The 19316-nt window shown below is 40.0% G+C and overlaps 2 protein-coding genes across 3 annotated transcripts in view; both read left to right on the top strand.

The window, feature by feature from the left end:
- Positions 1-2579: 2579 nt before the first annotated feature.
- Positions 2580-18447, top strand: tomm40 (translocase of outer mitochondrial membrane 40 homolog (yeast)). 2 transcript variants are annotated; one of them, XM_049024347.1, is made up of 10 exons: positions 2580-2657; positions 3641-3864; positions 4609-4676; positions 5565-5657; positions 5815-5916; positions 11670-11775; positions 12818-12940; positions 16300-16376; positions 16698-16800; positions 16964-18447. In XM_049024347.1, the coding sequence occupies exons 2-10, from the start codon at positions 3642-3644 to the stop codon at positions 17101-17103; spliced, it is 1035 nt and encodes a 344-aa protein (XP_048880304.1). In that variant the 5' UTR covers positions 2580-2657; position 3641; the 3' UTR covers positions 17104-18447. The 2 variants fall into 2 exon arrangements, with proteins under 2 accessions (XP_048880304.1, XP_048880303.1); XM_049024346.1 differs by lacking the exon at positions 2580-2657 and adding an exon at positions 2675-2853.
- Positions 11645-19316, top strand: part of apoeb (apolipoprotein Eb) — a 42018-nt gene continuing 34346 nt past the window's right edge. The window contains exon 1 of the mRNA XM_049024365.1: positions 11645-11654. The gene's annotated coding sequence lies outside the window, so the exon portion shown is untranslated. The remainder of the gene's footprint in view (positions 11655-19316) is intronic.

The raw sequence follows: 19316 nt of genomic DNA, 5'->3' as shown, positions 1-19316 counted from the left end.
GGTTTTGAAATGCTTGTTCGATTAATTTTCACCTCTGTGAACCCAGATTTTAAAAGTGTTGACTTCCTTTCAAAATAGTGTTAAGTACATTTAAATGCTGATAAAAAGATAAAAGGGTAAAAGGGTGGACCTTGAGATTGATATTAGGTACATAATTAATGTATATACCCAACTTTAAGTAGCTTGGAACAGTGGCAATTTTATGTTATTTTGCTTTGGTTTTAGGATTCAAATGGAAACTAAAATAGCCGTAACTGATAATGTGAGTGTGCTGGCCTGACTGGACGGATCTTGAAGCTATGTATGAGTATGTCAGCACAGCTATTTGGCAGTCTAAATGAGTATATTCACCAAAGTAGTTTCAATATGAAATTATCTGTAGCATCTGTAATATGAGCACTTCGCGATTTTGGCAGCTACAAAGCATAATGAATAATTAAGGATAACTATTAGGAAACAAACAGATTCAAGGAAAACTGACCATCACTCCATAACTTCTAATTATGTAGCAAGTAAAGCTGATGCCTAGAGAACTTTATCGTGCAAAGAAGTTTAGGACAGGCCTAGAGGACAAGTTTATCAGAAGCGACAATTCCGTATTAAATTGTTAAATCAAAGGGGGGAAAAGGTGCATTGTTGTTGATTTAAAAGTAACTTAATATAGTAACTATATCTTCGTTTGAGTATATTTAAATGCATACATGACATCTGTCGGTGTCTGGAAGGATGCATTTTATCGCATACCGTTTAAATGGTGTTCTTCGGAGTTCGCACACGTATACACTGCCACATATACATGTTTTCTTCTTTTTAAATGTCCCTGGTTCTCTATTTGTTATAGTGGTACATGGTAATGTACAAATCGTGACTGCATTTTGCTTTGCCCCTGTACCTTACCTTTCTAACTCATGCAGCTCAAATACAGAGAGGTAATCAATGGGAAAAGTCATATTTTTCTGAGGTTAGTTATTGTTTACTCCATGATTGTATAAATTCATGTTTGAACCACAATCTTTTTTTCTCTAGACATATGGAGACACCCTTCAACAACATTCTTTACCTCTTTCTCCATCCTAATCTGCATTTCCGAAGAAATGTTATTACTAAGCAGGGAATTGTTGAACGTAATTAAAATAATAAGAATTCAGCAGTTTGGTTTTGTATGTGTTATATTTCGCATATATTATGAAATGTAACCGCCTGCAGTCGCGTTTGAATATCTCTCATTTCGAAGAACCTATTTTCAGTCGAGGAAGGCAGGAGCGTTAAGTGCTTGAAGTCCATCCATCCATCCATTTTCCAAACCGCTTATCCTATTGGGTCGCGGGGGGTCCGGAGCCTATCCCGGAATCAATGGGCACGAGGCAGGGAACAACCCAGGATGGGGGGCCAGCCCATCGCAGGGCACACTCACACACCATTCACTCACACATGCACACCTATGGGCAATTAAGCAACTCCAATTAGCCTCAGCATGTTTTTGGACTGTGGGGGGAAACCGGAGTACCCGGAGGAAACCCCACGACGACATGGGGAGAACATGCAAACTCCGCACACATGTGACCCAGGCAGAGACTCGAACCCGGGTCCCAGAGGTGTGAGGCGACAGTGCTAACCACTGCACCACCATGCCGCCCCCCGTGCTTGAAGTCTTGAGATATTTTTCTGGTTAAGAGTTACTGAACTTCCGAGATCGCTACACCGGAAGAGCTTATTTAGGATTTTCAGAAGACGTATACAACCCCACAGCAGAATAGACAAAACGCGGTTATAAATGAGAATTCAGTCGACCACTCGACCTCTTGTGTAGTTTGCAATGTAACCAATCAGATGTTAGGTTTTGATTATAGCCCGCCCACTGAATTTGAAGGGTGTCGGACGGATCATTTAATAGTTGCTAATGTCATTTAAATGGAAATTTAAATTAATGTTTAAATAATAATTTAAATAACAAATAGTTTATTGGTCCTCGTGGGGAAAGTCTCTTTACGCCTCCCCCAACTTGCTCTCTGCATGTGAGAGCAACTGGCGTCGAAGGATAGCCACCTACCGCAACACACAGGGAACTGGGTTTTGCTCAAAGATCCGCAGATGTGCTGGGCTGGAACGTGCAACCCCCTGATCACAAGCACAAAGGCTTTGCCCACTGAGCTACACGCTAAATGATCTAATGATGAATGATCGTTTAAATGACAATTTCAATTATAATTTAAATATTCATCTAAATTACATTTATTTATTGAATATTGTCAAAAAACACCCTCCATATATGGTCAAAGATTGTATTACATTTATACATATAGCTATACCGTTTCATATTTAATACCAATGCAGCGCCTTAATTTACCATAACAGAAAAATCAAATAAACCTCTCAGATTGAAAGGATTTTTTCCAAGCTCCCTTTCGATCGAGGATTGGATGTATTGATTTAGAAGCGAGGTCAAAGAGTACTGGCGCATGCGCCTCTTCGCCCTCATGTGCATTAGTCATGACCGCAATATACGTTTTTAAGCCAATCGGAGGTCGTACGTAGCCTAAATCAGCCAATCTAATAGCGTTTCTTTAAACAAGGTAGGCGGGTCTAAGGCGGGCCTAAGGCGGGCGTTAGGTTGTCCCATTGCCGATATTATACTGCTGTCCTCTGGAAATTTCAACGTGAGTATTACACGAGGTTTCATATGATATTGTGCACAATAATATATATAGATATATATATCAGATATTGAACATTGGCATTTCATGTTACAACCCACATTGCGGCAATTGTTATGCCTACGTTAGCTCTTGTATTTTGTGAGAATCGATATTGTTGAATCAGTAGTTTCAGTATATTTAGCCTTTACTTAATTGTGTAGGTATATGTTTTTTATTGAAATAGTTAATTAGATTGGGTTGGATAGTTATTTTTACTTTAAAATGTAGTTTAAGTACTCTATCTTACTTTGTATTATTGCTAAGGCTAGAAACTCTAGCTTGCTTCCTATCGTTCCCTTCGCTAAAAAGTGCGGTTTAGCACACTGAGTTGCATCTATTTTATTTGGTTTGTATCTTGATTGTACATAATAGAATTTAGAGTGTTAAATATTGTCAGGCGATAAGCTAACTATCACCTGTTTAGGGGACCCGTGTCAAGGATGTTTTAGCTAGCTAAAGATGGTGAGGGCTACTGAAGGATGAAAGGAAAGAACCATGCGGCGACTGCTTGATCCGGCAGCTCCGTGTGTGACTTGTTACGTAGTCTTTACTATGAAGTATGTAGCAGTGGGTATTTTTGGCCTAATTCCTACTAAGTCATGAATTATGATTATTGTACTAGAATTACAAATTTCAAATGCAAGACCTAGAAATTTTAGATTTTGAAAATTGAGTAATGTTTACCGAAACAATTTTATAGTTCCAAGCTTTTAAGTCTGCTATTTGGCGAGCGTCAGCCACATAAGCCAAAAGTGTTTTCTGTCGTAGAAGCCTGCACATGTTATTCACCCACTGTGAAATGGATGCAATTTAAATTGTACATATTTCTTTAATAAAGATTTCCATTTACCAAAAAGGTAGTGCAACTGTTTCCATCATGTTTAGGGCAAAACACTTTAAAAGTTTCTGTCATTTATGCATTCCTCTCTTTCTGTGCTCCTCAGAATGGGCAGTGTGTTAGCTGCAAGTTCCCAGAATGCCCTCCCTGCTACAAGCAGCAGTGGTTCAGGAGGACTGGTGTCAGTACCTCCAGGGTTCACCATGCCACCAGTCTCCTCCCTCTCACCCTCTGGCATTGGCAGCACAACCACTGGCCAACAGAGCGGCGACACTGAAGGTTCTTTACCCAACCCTGGCACCTTTGAAGAATGTCATCGCAAGTGTAAAGGTAGGATAGCAGTGTGTGTGTAGATTAAATGCTGTTTGCCTGCAAATGATGTTGTGAACAGCAGTTCATTTCAGAGTGTTTCTCAATGCATAGTACTATGGATTCCCACTTCCACAGTTTCAGGGTTAGTGGTTTGACCAAAGAATGAGTGACTTCATGTGAAGTTCAGATGTGTATCCCATGCTGTATGAATTTTCTCTGACTACTCTAGCTTTCTCTGTTTAGAAAAACATGGCTTTAGGTAAATTGGTCTCCCTGAATTTTCCTGACATTGTATACAGTGGGTCCTCTGCCTAATGTCCTAGGTTTCCTGGGATAGACTACATAATCACTGGACAATTGTCTGTGTAAACCATCCATCCATCATGCAACTAATTACCCTGATTAGGGGGGTGTGCTGTCTCCTGTCCCAGACAGCACAGGACACTGGGCTGGGGATAGACTGGCAGCCCATCCAGGGTATCATAGGGCACAGGGCAGGGGACACCTTGGAGGGGCTGCCAGTCTATCACAAGGCACACAAATGCTCATATGCTATGGGCAATTTTGAGATGCCGATTACCCAAAATGCCTGGAAAAACAGACTAAACCCACACAGTACCAAGAGAACATGCAAACTGCACACAGAGTTGAAGCAGGATTGAATCCCCCCTCCCCACACCACTTTTCTGTTTGTTATGCAGCTCAGTAATGGTTAGCTGATAATTTATAATGTTGTAATGGAATGTGTTGCGGGTATTTCAGAAATTTTCCCTTTGCAAATGGAGGGAGTGAAACTGGTGGTGAACAAGGGCTTGAGCAATCATTTCCAGGTCAGTAAAGCAGCGAGGAATGTTTTTTATTCCCACTTCAGTAAAGATAGTGTGGTTTATGCAGATTTGTATTATATGCTGAACTTTGTTTTTTAAAAAGGTAAACCTTCACATAGACATTGAGGTGATGTCAAGTAAGGCATATAGGCATGTTATGCTGCATGCATATAATTAGTATATATACAGTACTATACAAAAACCTTAACAGGATTGTGCCTATCAGAATTGAGTTGTGATTGTCCCTCAAGTAATATAATGCTGTGAAATAATATGAAATAATGATAAATTGTATTTTATTTCTGAGCACATAAACATTTGTTAGTGAAATACTTTTAAGCTTTGTTTTGACAGCTCTAGACTTTAGCGCAGTGCTGTATATACATTTCAGTGTACTAGAGATTAAATAGTGTGGAAATGATCACGGTTATCAGTATTGGTGTGGTATTGTTGAAATGTGCCGAGAAAGTTCAAAATGTACAGATACGCCAGCTGAAATCATTTCTCCAAGTATTGTATTGAAAATCACAAATCAGATTAGCTTTTGTATAAACATTGAAATAATAGCCAATACCTCCTGTAAACATTTGAAACCCATATCAGATGTGCATAAACATTAAAAATCTCCAGAAAACTGTCACTGAAACAAACAACCCATGATGCATGCTGCGTCTGCACCTGGGAGACTGTCGCTAACTTTGGTTGACGATAGACAGTATTTAATTTGAGTTTTTCCAAAGCGCAGTTATCACAATTTTAATGATAACATATGGAATTGTAATAAGGACCATCAGGAATTTAACCGTGGTTTACCATACTGGTAACTGTTTCATCTCTACAGTCTAGCATGATGCTAATGATGTTTGCCTTTGATATCTGTGACCCAATCAGATCTGCCACACCATTGCACTAAGCACTTTGGGAGACTCCAGCTACCGGTTTGGTGCCACCTATGTTGGGACCAAGCAGACTGGACCTGCTGAGGTTAGGCTTCACTTTCAGATTTACGTTTAACTCTGTTCACACATTTACCACCTTCTTGTACTCCCTCCATGAATGAATGTTAAAAGGATGCAAAACTTCATCATCTGGGTCATTGTTTTTGAAAATGTTGTGCATGTTTTACCTTTTTTCCCATCAGTTCTTCCCGGTCTTGGTGGGAGACATGGACAACAGTGGAAGTCTGAATGCCCAGGTCATTCATCAGGTCACCAGCAGGATCCGTTCTAAGATGGTCTTCCAGGTGAGGAGCAACCAAATGAGTGAACAGATTTAGGATAATTTGGACGTAGTGTGCAAAATTCATATTACTGCACTGCACCTAGAAATATTGAAATTTGAAAACAGGTGTGTAACATGTTGAGATGCTGTGCTCATGATCAGAAAGTTGCCATTTCAAATCTCTGGGTCAGCAGAGTGATTTCACCATTGGGCCCTTGAGCAAGGCCCTTAACTCCAATTACTTCAGGGACTGACTGAACTTGCTCCCTGTATATCCATCCATCCATCCATTTTCCAAACCGCTTATCCTATTGGGTCGCGGGGGGTCCGGAGCCTATCCTGGAAGCAATGGGCATGAGGCAGGGAACAACCCAGGATGAGGGGCCAGCCCATCGCAGGGCACACTCACACACCATTCACTCACACATGCACACCTATGGGCAATTTAGCGACTCCAATTAGCCTCAGCATGTTTTTGGACTGTGGGGGGAAACCGGAGTATCCGGAGGAAACCCCACGACGACATGGGGAGAACATGCAAACTCCACACACATGTGACCCAGGCGGAGACTCGAACCCGGGTCCCAGAGGTGTGAGGCAACAGTACTAACCACTGCACCACCATGCCGCCCCCTCCCTGTATATCACTTTGGATAAAAGCGTCAAGCAGATATAAGCAAATGAAAAGGGGCAGCACAGTGGCATAGTGGTTAGTACTGTTGCTTCACTCCTCTGGGACCAGAGTTCGAATCTCCACTCCATGTGTGGTAGGGGTATAACAGTACACGGTATATTATCAAAGTGTTCAATACGCACATGAACCCCGCCATTACGATATGCCATTTTCCTTTATGTATTGGATCGAATATAAGATGGTTTCCCCCCACAAAAAATACCTGTAAAAAACTGGGGTTGTCTTATTTTCAAGGGCTAGAATTTTATTGTTAATTTATGCCATCTGCTGCTGTATAATATTTGCTTCTTGACTAAGGGTGCTTTTCCACCACACCAGGTATTGTGCTTTTGGTACTTCAAGGTGTTGGTTTTCCACTAGCATAAAAACCAGTACCGGTGCTGAATGACATCACAATGTGAGGCGCGATATTTTATAATGAATTCTAAAAATGGCTGTAATACATTATAGGGCTCTACAATGTGCGATTATTAATAACAACATTGATTGGTTTTGCACATGCAATTCTTACATCACTAGTCAGCTATATTTAGATCAGGCTTTTCTTGCCTTAAATTCGGTACAGACATTATAGCGCAGGAAGTTTGTTTCGCTAAAACATTTTTATTCTATCAAGAAAAAATTTATTTATCAAGTTTGATTATTCTTTTTAAAGATATTCCAGTTTGTTTAAAAATCTATATAAAGTTTATCTCTGCTTAGGGCTGAATGATTTGGGGAAAATATCTAATCGCGATTTTTCTAACAGACATTGTAATTGCTATTTGATTTTCGATGTCAAGTTTCAGTTCAATATTCAGTGTGTAGTAAATTTAAAACATATGACGCAGCATTACCACATGAGATACCATCAAAATATTAACTGGTCTATATTGTAATGCAAGGATGAGAATTTAAAGGTGTGGTGTGTTTAGTTAAAGTAATAATGAAAACAATTGCAGCAAAAAGAAAAACAATAGCGATCTTGCAGCTAACACTGATTAGCCCCCTAATAACACTATAATCGCCTTTTCCCACGCCAGTGAACAAGCAAGAAGACTTTGGTGCATGCAGCCCTTTTATTTGCACTAATGTGTTAGTAGGGATGTAACGATACCAAAAACTCATGGTACGATAATATCACGCTAATTATCATATCATGTAACACTTATCATGATATTGGACAAGAAAAGCAACTCTAATTAATAATCAGCATGTTTGTTTATATCAGATTAGTTCTTCCTTTTAACATAAAGTGCTTTTGCTTTTCTTTATTAGTGAAATATCTGGTTATGACCTGAAGCCAGGGGCGGCATGGTGGTGCAGTGGTTAGCACTGTTGCCTCATACCTCTGGGACCCGGGTTCCAGTCTCCACCTGGGTTACGTGTGTGGAGTTTGTCTTCTCCCCATGTCGTCGTGGGGTTTCCTCTGGGTACTCCAGTTTCCCCCCACAGTCCAAAAACATGCTGAGGCTAATTGGAGTTCCTAAATTGCCCGTAGGTGTGCATGTGTGAGTGTGCCCTGCCCCCCATCCTGGGTTGTTCCCTGCCTCGTGCCCATTGCTTCCGGGATAGGCTCTGGACCCCCCGCGACCCAGTAGGATAAGCGGTTTGGAAAATGGATGGATGGATGGATGGACCTGAAGCCTTTGCCAGAGCTTAGCAGTAATTGTCCTTTGCAATGAATGACTGAAGAATGCATGTAATTATAAAACAAAAACAAGCAGTCAGTAGTTCCTTTATAAAATATTAATTATTACTGCAGCAGCTGGATCTTTTAATCAAAACACAATCTGCAATTCTGAAGTAGTGTTTTCTGCCATTTTTCTGCCAGGTCTATTTTCACCACGTGAAATATAGGCCCATACATACTGTCGCAAAATAATGCGTGAAAACAATGCACGTGTAATATACAGTTCAATTCAGTCCATCATATCCTAACTGCACACATTGTAAGAAATTCAAAGTTTCCTCTACTCATCCTCCATGGATCTAGCTCACGTGGTCACGAATTATAACATGTGGCCAAGAGATAATTAAGTGATGGCCGTAAATTAATAATGATTGGCCACGTGATTTCGAAATGCCTGGAAACACATGGACAATTTCGAGAGTGGATAAAAGTAAGTATAATTCTATAAAGAAATTATATTTTTTTACATTGATAACATAATTGTGAGAACTTCCTAAAGGCGTATCAACAAGTGCATTAGACCAGTGTACAACATCCCGGAAATCTAACTCGTTCCACGCTTTAAGAAAGACGTGGCCACCACTTAATTATCTTGTGGCCGCGCAATATATTATTTTTTTGTCCTATGTCACCAGAGGGGCTCCGTACATATACAGATGCTCCTTTACTTGCGAACGAGATATTCAACATCATTTTAAGGGTATATGCAAGTACAAAGAAATAGGATGCAGGGAGTACGCACGCAACGTTGCTGCACGGCGGGAGTAGCGGCCAGAAGTGGTACTAGGTGGAATTGGCACACATAAAAAAATAATTGATGTTGCGAGCAGGAAACGGGAGCCCAATGAACACATTTTGCACTTACGGTCCTCTTTGTTCGTATGTCTGGGTTACACATGGCCATTAGAGCACAAAGCATTCGTTAGTGTAGTATGTATTTTTAGAGATGGAGCTTATACGAGCGAAATAATAACCATGTGATATCGTGGTTGATATCGTAAGAGTATGACAACGGTGTCGTGCCATTTTTATAGTGATATTACGTTTATCATTACATCCTTAGTTATTAGTGTTAATAACAGCGGCGAATCTAACACACTCAACGAAAAAGCCGTAATGTTCATAAGAGTGGCTGTTCTGTCCTGGAACTGTAAAGCTGAAAAAGTTTAAGTGTAGTATGCATTTAATAAAATGTTGAAAAAATAGAAGTAGTTTATTGGTGACGTTGGTCTAAGTTTCTGCTTTTTAACAACTGTATACGGTTATTTTCTATACGCATCAGTTCAGGTGAAACAAAAAACATGTATGTGTTCAGGGTTTTAAAATCTTTCAGACTCACGCAAGAAATCTTATGGCAAACCTATTTTATTCCACTCTGAATTTAAAATTAGCTGCATCAAAAATGTTAGGATGGTTTGCAAACCCACACAGACTATTTACAAGGTAATAAAACTTTTGCATACATGTAAATGTGTGCAGAACAGAGAATAGAAAATCTCATTCTATGCAGCTGACCAAAGTTGGCAACCCTGCATTTTATTTGAAATAAGTAAAATGCAGTTTTCGACTGAAGTGACTTATCGTTCCATTGCCTTGTTACTCAGACAAATACAAAATGAATGAATAAACATTTTATGCGTCTCTTTTTGTATCTTTTCTAAATAAGACCATACCCAACTGTAAAAGCGATTAAAGCTATGTATTGTTTTAGTATTTATGTTAAATCGAGGCTTTTATTTTATTACTGTTGTGGGATTAAGATTAATTTCACAAGATTAATTTTTGGAAATAATTTAATAAGCACAAAAACACATGAGGAGAGAAACACAACTGTATTATGGGTTTTACGGCTTTTTTTAGGGTCACCGCTGCTGTGAGGATTACTGACTATCATTGTTGTTTTGATGGATTTGTGATACGCTGAAGTATGTTGCTGCTGGTGTTAAAGCAAGGCTCCACTGAGGTACCCTGAGCAAGGTACCATCCCCAAGCACTGCTCCCCGGGTGCTGAATTCGCTGCCCCCTGCTATGTCACGAAAGTTACATATGGGTTAAATGCAGAGGACACATTTCATTGTTGTGTGCTGTGGTGCGTTAACAATGACAACTGATCGCTAAATTCTGAAAGGAGGTCACTGTTTCTGTTAATAGGATCATTCTGAAACAATCTCGGACTATGAAATAGGAAGGAAATTATACTTATAGCTCAGTAGCGGTATCAGTATTTTTTCCAGATCGTGAATGCAACATTTTCCTTGGGTTTCATGTGTTTGCTGTTCATGGGCCTATAGGCAGTCTTCTTGGGCCACTTCTGATTGGTGAGCATGACTGGCACAAGAGAAGCATGGCGCGTGTGATTGGTGAGAATGACTGTCACACAGGGAGCATGGCATGAATTTGTAAAATTATTCTCACAACAGTCAGACGTGCTGTATAATGTATATCCTAAATCGCAGCCTTTGTGATTTGCTAATCATGTTGTTTCAATTTCGATTTGAAATCGATGAATCGTCCAACCCTATGTCTGCTTTTGCATGAGTGCAGCATGTGTTCACTGAGACAATTATTATCATTTTCATCCTTGCTGTTTAAATCGCTGCTAGACGGGTTTGTGAGAAACTTTTTTTGCTTTCTAAATACCACAGTATTTATAATAATAAAATCACATGATAAAATTTGAAAAATTTCCAGTACTGTGCTGCCCTGTTATATATAGAGAATACTTTATTTCTTGTCAAGTTGTATCCGGTCTTCCAACCAGATCGCAGTCAAAGCTTGGGTCTGTTAATTTTTCCATGGATCCATTATTATTGCTTTTATTTTTTTTAATTCATTTATCTTTTTTTTTTTCAAGATGCCGATTGTTTTGTGTTTCAGAAGCAAGCTATATTGAGACCAATTGACAGAACTGGTATTAGTAAAGTCGTTTGATATCCCACCTTAAAGTATCATATTCCGGACCGTGGGAAAACTACCATTGCACGCCTAGTGTGTGGAGTTTGCATGTTCTTCCCATGTCGTCATGGGGTTTTCCCCTGCAGTCCAGATGCAGGCTTCATTGGAGGTTAATTGTCCATAGGTGTGAATGGTGTGTGAGTGTGACGTGCGACGTGTTGGTGACCCATCCTGGGTTGTTCCCTGCCTTTCGCCTGTAGCCAACGGGATAGGCTCTGGATCTCCTGCAACCCTGGATAGGATAAGTGGGTTTGGATGGATGGATATGAAGACATATCTTCAGTAGGCATAAATACTGAATCACATTGTATGACCGAACTTGTATCTCAAATCCTCCAGTAAAAATACCTGGAAAACTATAAAATGGAGTCAGTCTACCCCTGAATGGGATTCTGTATCAGGAATTGTGCAGAAAGAGCTCTGAATTATGCTGTGACTTTTTTTCTCGTTTTAGACACAGCAGCAGAAGTTCATGAACTGGCAGTGTGATGCTGAGTACAAGGGAGACGATTTTACAGCTACTGTTACACTTGGGAACCCAGATGCCCTCGCAGGCTCTGGTGAGAAATACTTCAGCTGGCAAATGTCCTGCCCCTCTATCTCACTGCTGTCTGGTCTGTCTGTCTCCTCTCCATTCTGTGCACTATTCAGGCTTTGAGGCTGTGAGGACACCACAGCTATGTGACTGATTAAGGGCACAGACCAGATTCTGCCCTTTTCCCATGTTAAAGTTTCTGTACTTGTGACTTAATATTTTTACATGTCAGCTGCCTCAGCTGAGTTATTCCTTAGGACTCCTAGTAAATACAAAACCGGGACTATTTATAGCTTTACCATTATGGTGATGTTTTATAATAGGATTGACAAAAAATTTCCATAATTTGCTTTGGCAGTCACCTTCCTTTAAGGCACAATTAACATTATTTAGATTAAAATCGAACTAAACTTCAAAGCATCCTTGAATTAAAAGTATGATGTTATTGTACTGTCTACATTGTTTATTAAAGTGTTACTCTTAGTTTGTAGGGGATTTAATCAGAATAATGTTGAATAATAGGATTATATATGGATACATATTTCCATAGGTATATAAGCAAAAATTCAGGATTGGCTTGGGAAGGCTGGAGGAATTCACATGAAAAATTAAAATAAATAGCTAGACATGAGCTCCAGAAGCTTGGGTGAAATGTGGGATTGTATGTTGGGTTGTTTGTGTGATTACTGAAGTAATAAACAAAAACTCAAAATAACACTCAATTTCATTCTGCCTTTAGCAATAGAAACATAATAAAACAGTATAAAAGGTTACTGCTGTATATGTGTGTGCTTGATGTGGTGGAGACCATTTTTTTCATTTCTTTCAAGGCGAAACTCAATTTTATAAAAATCTGTGAATGCAGTAAAAACTAAAAATGCCAAAAGTCTTGTATTTTATTTGACTACTTATGGTTTAGATTAGGGCTGAGTAGGGGTTAAGGTTATCATTGTTGGGATTTGAGTTTTCCCCATAGAAATGAATGGATGGTCCCCACAAAGATAAGTATACAAATGTTTGTGTGTGTATATTTATATATACACAGACCTGTTTTTTGTGTTCCCCAGGGATATTAGTTACACATTACCTCCAGTCCATCACCCCATCCCTGGCTCTGGGTGGAGAGCTAGTCTATCACAGGAGGCCAGGAGAAGAGGGAGCAGTGCTGTCCCTGGCAGGAAGGTACACAGGTGAGGCCGAATGATCCCCATCTGTAATGACTGCACTCAAAAAGCACATGAGTGCCTACAAGGATCACAGATCAGTTTTATTTGGGGGGGGGATTCCATAAGCAAGCTGCCAGGCAGCTTGATCCATTTATGAATTGATCAGAGGATGACAGTGGAGCTTTTTGGGAGCGGCCCAGGAGCTGTGCAAGCTGCAGGAGAGCGTGATTCTAAGGTTTTCACTATTGATTATATCAATAGAGTAATCTACCGATTAATCTAATGATCTGTAGAATCATACAATACGATTTGCATTTGTATTATATTATATTATATTATATTAATATTAATATTATATGTAGCGTGACACAGAAATCATTCAACCATCATTGCAGGAGGCTCACCAGTTCACTTACGTTGAAGAAACCTGGAGAATCTGCTGAAAAAACCCATGAGCACACAGGGTGAACATACAGACCCCACAGACACAAAGCGGCAGGTTGCAGGGTCCACACCAGGCTTGCATGATATATGATGTTAATGTCGACATGGCTTTTCATGCACTTGCAATTGTTACATCGTAAGGACCGTGACAGTCTACTCGGTTCAAACCATTAAAAAACACAAAAACTTTTTAATTTAGTCACTGCAATTTTAATGAAGGCTCCTTTTCAAAATAAACTAGTATATGTAAAAAAATAAATATCTTGTATTCTGAAGAGACAATATTGAACAAAATTAAGTTATTTCTTGGCACTGCTTTGCATCTTGGCACTACTCACGGTAAGACAACAAACTTATTTGACAGACACAGTTGGTAGATAAGTCATTTGGCTGTATAATTAATTTTCTAAATATTGGAAAAACTTCAAATATTCAAATGTGAAGTGTTCCCAGTATCGTTCAGCCCTAAAACGCAAAATGTAAAAAAAAAAAAAAAAACAGTAGTTATTAATAGCATATGATTTTTATGTGCCGTATTATTACAGCGACAGACAGGCTAGGCTTCTCCAAGTGGCTAAATGCCGTTTATCCGACAAACACAAAATGTCAATGTATCTTCATCGCAATCATATTGTGGTGATATTTCAGTGCTGCTTTGCAATACTGACAGACGACTGCATTTTCATTCTCTTTTAAAGCAGAGTGCTTCCATGCAAATGATGCTTTTGCTCTTTGGTTAGACCCTCATCCGCTTTGATTAGACCCTCATCCTTTCGCCATATTGCTGAGTAATTGAGAAGAAAAATTACAATCCATGCTTTTCAGTTATAGAGTAATCAAGTGTAATTGAGTAATCACAATGGCACCACTATTATATATATATATAATACCTACAGTATTTATACTTTACTAGTTGAAAAATATTAATATATAAGTATGAAAAAGTGTATGCAAAAAATCTTTAATTGGGCTATAGAAGCATACATAACATACTGTTCCTCCTCGTTTGTTTTAAGTGCTTTTGAGGCATTTGCAGTTCAGTTTGAATATCTTCTAAACGAGTACAGTCAGCCCTTGCTTAACGAACATCTATATTAACAAATAACGCACTTAACGAACATTTTTTTTCTCATATTGAACGACGAACACAAACGCGGTTAGCGAACCGTCGGCCAGTCACTCAATAGCTGGCTGAAAGGCTTTCTGGGTGGACTAACTGAACGCTCCACTCTATAGCCTCATAAACGATACCCACGCTTTGTTTTGTTTACATTTTTCTTTTTCAGATTACGTAGTTTTTATTTTATAGATTGCTTAATTTATAATTTTACTGATCTGTTGTGTTTTTAAACAAACCTTCCCATTTATTACATTTAGCCAAACAAGTTATCCAGTGGTCGTGCTGCAGAGCCGCTTCCTCCCGTTCAGTTTTGTTTTTTACGTGGAAACTGGGAGGCTGCCAGCCAACGCTGATTTATGCGAAGAGCTTATACCCACTCGACCGGGTTAGCTGATAGTTGCCCAGCAAAGCCGCTTGGTCCCGTTCTGTTCTTTACGGGCAAAGACGGTGACCGCCAGCCACAACGCTGATTTATGGGAAAAACGGTTTAGCCGTGAAGTGTTGGAAGGGGATTCCTGTCCATTCCAGCAAGCCCCTGATGTTAACTTTATTATGCAAAGTAAAATAATTGTTTTTTTTATATATATATTTTATTGTTTTTCATTTTTAAAGAAACCTTTCGTGCATTATTTACCAATAAAAGTGGGTTTTTATACTAGACCTGGAACGGATTATTTCATTAGCCATTATTCCTTATGGGAATAATTAATTTGATTAACGAACATTTTGATTAACGTACAGAATTTGGAACGGATTATGTTCGTTATCCAAGGGCTGACTATACGCAAGCCACAAGATGCTTAAAATGCCCCACAATTTTTCTCCCACTGGCAACAGCGTTCCACTGCAATCGCAGCCCCCCCCCCCCCCCCCCGTGTATCACATGCTATGGCGAGTGCACAAACAGCCCGAGCTAGCAACTATCAAATTTATCCATTTCTTTTTTCATATTCCTTGCGTTGTCTCACACAATTGCATGCTCTTTGTTTAATGTGATTTTCCACTAAACGCTACACCCACCTCTCAAATTTTTTTTTACTAAGATTGCAAATTGTTGTGCTACTAGTTGCTGTTAAATGCGTAAAATACTTTCATCGTCGCCCTCCTATGTGATATTTTTTTTAGGCTCCTCCTACTGCAAAGGATGTGCATTTGACATCACATCAGGCGGAAGTCACTATGCTGACATCCACTGAGTAGCAAAAACTTAAAAATGGGAAGTAGCAGCTAAAATGGGAAAGAGCTGTTGTGCGATTAACTATACAAATAGCTCCTATTTGTGTGTTAAATCTGTCTTTGAGAGATGAATGAAGTAAGTGTCGGACATGGATCGGTCGCATTGATACCCGATCTGTGAAATAGGTCTGGATCAGTGCCGATATCATTTCAAATATCGGATCGGTGCATCTCTACTTATGATGGCAGCAAGAACTAATGTCTTACAATGATGAGTAAGAGATATTTAATGTGTGACAGGTAGACACCTGAGGATGAAATGTTAATTAGTTGTTCATAAGCCAGTCTATCAATACACATGTTAATAATGTCATTATAAAAAGCAAAATTAGTAAAATCACTCCCTGTAGGATAGTCCATCATGGGCATTTAGTAAAAATGTGAAAACCTTCAAAAAAAATTATATCCTATCAGACAGTGATTCCTGCTTTTTAAATGGATTATCTTAATTATAAATGCATTAGCATAATGGTATGGAATCCAGCAGTATGTGAAATTTGACATAAATGTAATTTTAATCTATTAATGCTGATCATTACAGCTTCACCATGATGTCTTTTCTCTGCTGGTATCTTTCTGGCAGGCAGTAATTACATTGCCACGCTGACTGTGGGTGGAGCCGGTGCCCATGCCTCATACTACCATAAAGCAAACGATCAGGTACCTATCCATTTCACTCTTGACTCCCTGTTCATTTGTCTGTGTAAGAGACAGATTGAGCTGGACCTCATTTACTGTAGAGGAACTTGACCTGTTAATGCCTGGTTACTGTTTCTTTGGCACCAATCCACTTGGAGCGAATAGTGCCCTGAGCTGTTTGCGCAGCTTCCTTCTCTTAGTGTCACCCAGTTCACTAACCTCTGAGTACAAAACTGGGTCTGCAGCTTAATGTGACAAATGCCCGTTTGCCTAAAGTACTTGTGGTTTTCTCATTTTGAGAACACAAGTAAGTGTGCCATGGATCTGCTCTGTCCTCCTCAGCTGCAGGTGGGGGTGGAGTTCGAGGCAAGCACGCGGATGCAGGACACAAGCGTCTCATTTGGCTACCAGCTGGACCTCCCCAAAGCCAACCTCCTCTTTAAAGGTAAAAAATCACCCCAACACAAAGCTTTGTCTTGCCTTGATTACTTGGCTCACTTCCACGAACAAGGTCATGGGCCGCAGACCTTCCATATGTATGGGCTCAGGCATGAACTTTGGGCTGCTTGTTTTGTCCTATGAATGATCCCCTACTTCCAATTTCCTAGGTTCTTTGGACAGTAACTGGGTGGTTGGTGCCACCCTGGAGAAGAAGCTGGTTCCCCTGCCACTCTCACTGGCTTTGAGTGCTTTTCTCAACCATCGAAAGAACAAGTTCCAGTGTGGCTTTGGTGTCACCATTGGATAGAGACAAGGCCATGGGGGGTGGGGGGCGAGGTGGGGGGGGGGGTGAAGCCTGCACATGAACTGACGCACAGAGGCAGGGACGGACTTTACTCCGCAAGAGGAACGCCGAAACCTTAAGGACAGCGACGTGTTAAAGGATGAACTTCGGCAGTGACTCTCTGGAAGCGGGCACATGACCGGCATGGATATCAGTCCTCCCTCCTGATTAAATCCGTCATTGCAGCTCCGTGCAGAATTCACACTCACCTTGAGTTGCATCAAGGAAAAGCCTTGCATCATTTGTTTAAAAATTTAGTTTTACATATTTACATAAAATATATTTTGAGTCACTATAATTTGACATATTTGTGATTGCAGCAGAGTGTGCCTGCTGTATTTGGGTAGCTAAACCAACCAGTGTGACACCACCATTTATGTTTTATAATTGAATGTGAGAAGTTGCGGGTCAACAGTCCAACGGAATTTGCGTCGTTCCTAGTTAATACCAGCGCCTTTTCCAGCCCTGTAACTCTGAACAATTTATTTGGTACAGCCTGGTCGTGTACAAGGATCCGTCTTCATCTTCATCATCAGGCTGTTGTCAGTCATGGGAACTTTGTGTGTGTGAACTCCCTATAAGGATGGAGTCATAGTGGATTTGATGGACTGTGTGCACAGTCAATAGCAGTTATAGTCAGTTATGATTAATAGAATCAAAAGATGGTTTGCTCTTTCTATCTGTATACATGTATCTGTGATTCAGATTTGAATGATACTTCAATTCCCCAACACAGAGGGCCCCTGTCATTAAAAAAAATCCATAATATGCATGGAAAAAATTGGAACATAAATGAGTTTTCCAGTAATATGGCACCCCCTTCCCTAAAATATAAGCTCCCAATCAACTTTGATCTGAAGGATTTCTTATTCCAACTTAATGGTAGTAACAGAAACAGGCATGGTCTCTATTTATGATGGTCAAACAGGCTCATAGTTTTGTGAGGGCCTCTAGGGGTTGTCTTTGGTACTGTCACTAGTCTCCTATCTCCAGCTCTCTCAGTGCCGGGTTGTGGGTCATGGTGAAGATTCCCATTTTAGATTGCTGGCAGACACTATAAAGAAGATGGTTTTATTGCCTGATCGTTGTGTGTGTGGATGTGTGATTGTTTTCAGTTTGATACCAGCATGGTGCTTATCTTTGGGCTTGGGGTCCTGTGTACTCTGGGTATAATCGTGAAATCATCTTTTGACTCCTAGTCTTTTAAATTGATTTCTCTTCTTTTTAAGAATGGTATATATGTATAAACCATATATATATACATTACCTGTATAGATATATTAAAGGATAAATCTGTTTCTTAAAAAATGGATGTCCTTTGAGAGTCATACATTCATCAAGCATATGAAACAGGCTCTTTTCTGGAAAAAATCACCTCTGACCTCATGGACCACAGATTTTTTTGCTGGGAGTCAAAGAAGAGAATATATGCACTTTCTAAGCCTATAGCTTTTCTGCAGAATCTGTCATATATTCACACATTCTCACAACCATTCATTTTGTGATGACACACATAGATGGATAGAGTACTGTTTTTGATTGTTTGGTCAGAGACATTCACACCAGTGGCCTGCTGGAGGTCATTTTGTAGGGCTCTGGCAGTGCTCATATTGCTTCTCGCACAAAGGATATACCGATCCTGCTGATGGGTTAAGGACCTTCTATGGCCCTGTCCATCACTCATAGAGTAACTGCCTGTCTCCTGGAATCTCCTCCATGCCTTTGAGACTGTGCTGAGAAACACAGCAAACCATCTGGTGATGGCATGTATTAATGCACCATCATGGAGGAGATGGACTCCCTGTGCAACCTCTGTAGGGTCCAGGTATCGCCTCATTTTGCCAGTAGTGACACTGACTGTAGCCAAATGCAAAACTAATGGAAAAAATAGAAAAATGTCAGTGGCCCCCATCTGTTAAACCATTCCTGTTTTGAGGTCATCTCATTGTTGCCCCTTTAATGCATGAGTTGTTAGTTTCATTAACACCAAAGCAGCTGAAACTGATTAACAACCCCCTCTGCTACTTAACTGACCAGATCAATATCCATCCATCCATTATCCTTCGCTTATCCGAGGTCAGGTCGTGGGGGCAGCAGTCTCAGCAGGGAAACCCATACTTCCATCTCCCCAGCAACTTCATCCAGCTCCTCCGGGGGAATCCCAAGGCGTTTCCAGG

The sequence above is a fragment of the Brienomyrus brachyistius genome, chromosome 9 (assembly GCF_023856365.1).
Source record: "Brienomyrus brachyistius isolate T26 chromosome 9, BBRACH_0.4, whole genome shotgun sequence".
NCBI lineage: Eukaryota > Metazoa > Chordata > Actinopteri > Osteoglossiformes > Mormyridae > Brienomyrus > Brienomyrus brachyistius.
This window is presented reverse-complemented; position numbering and strand designations above follow the sequence as displayed.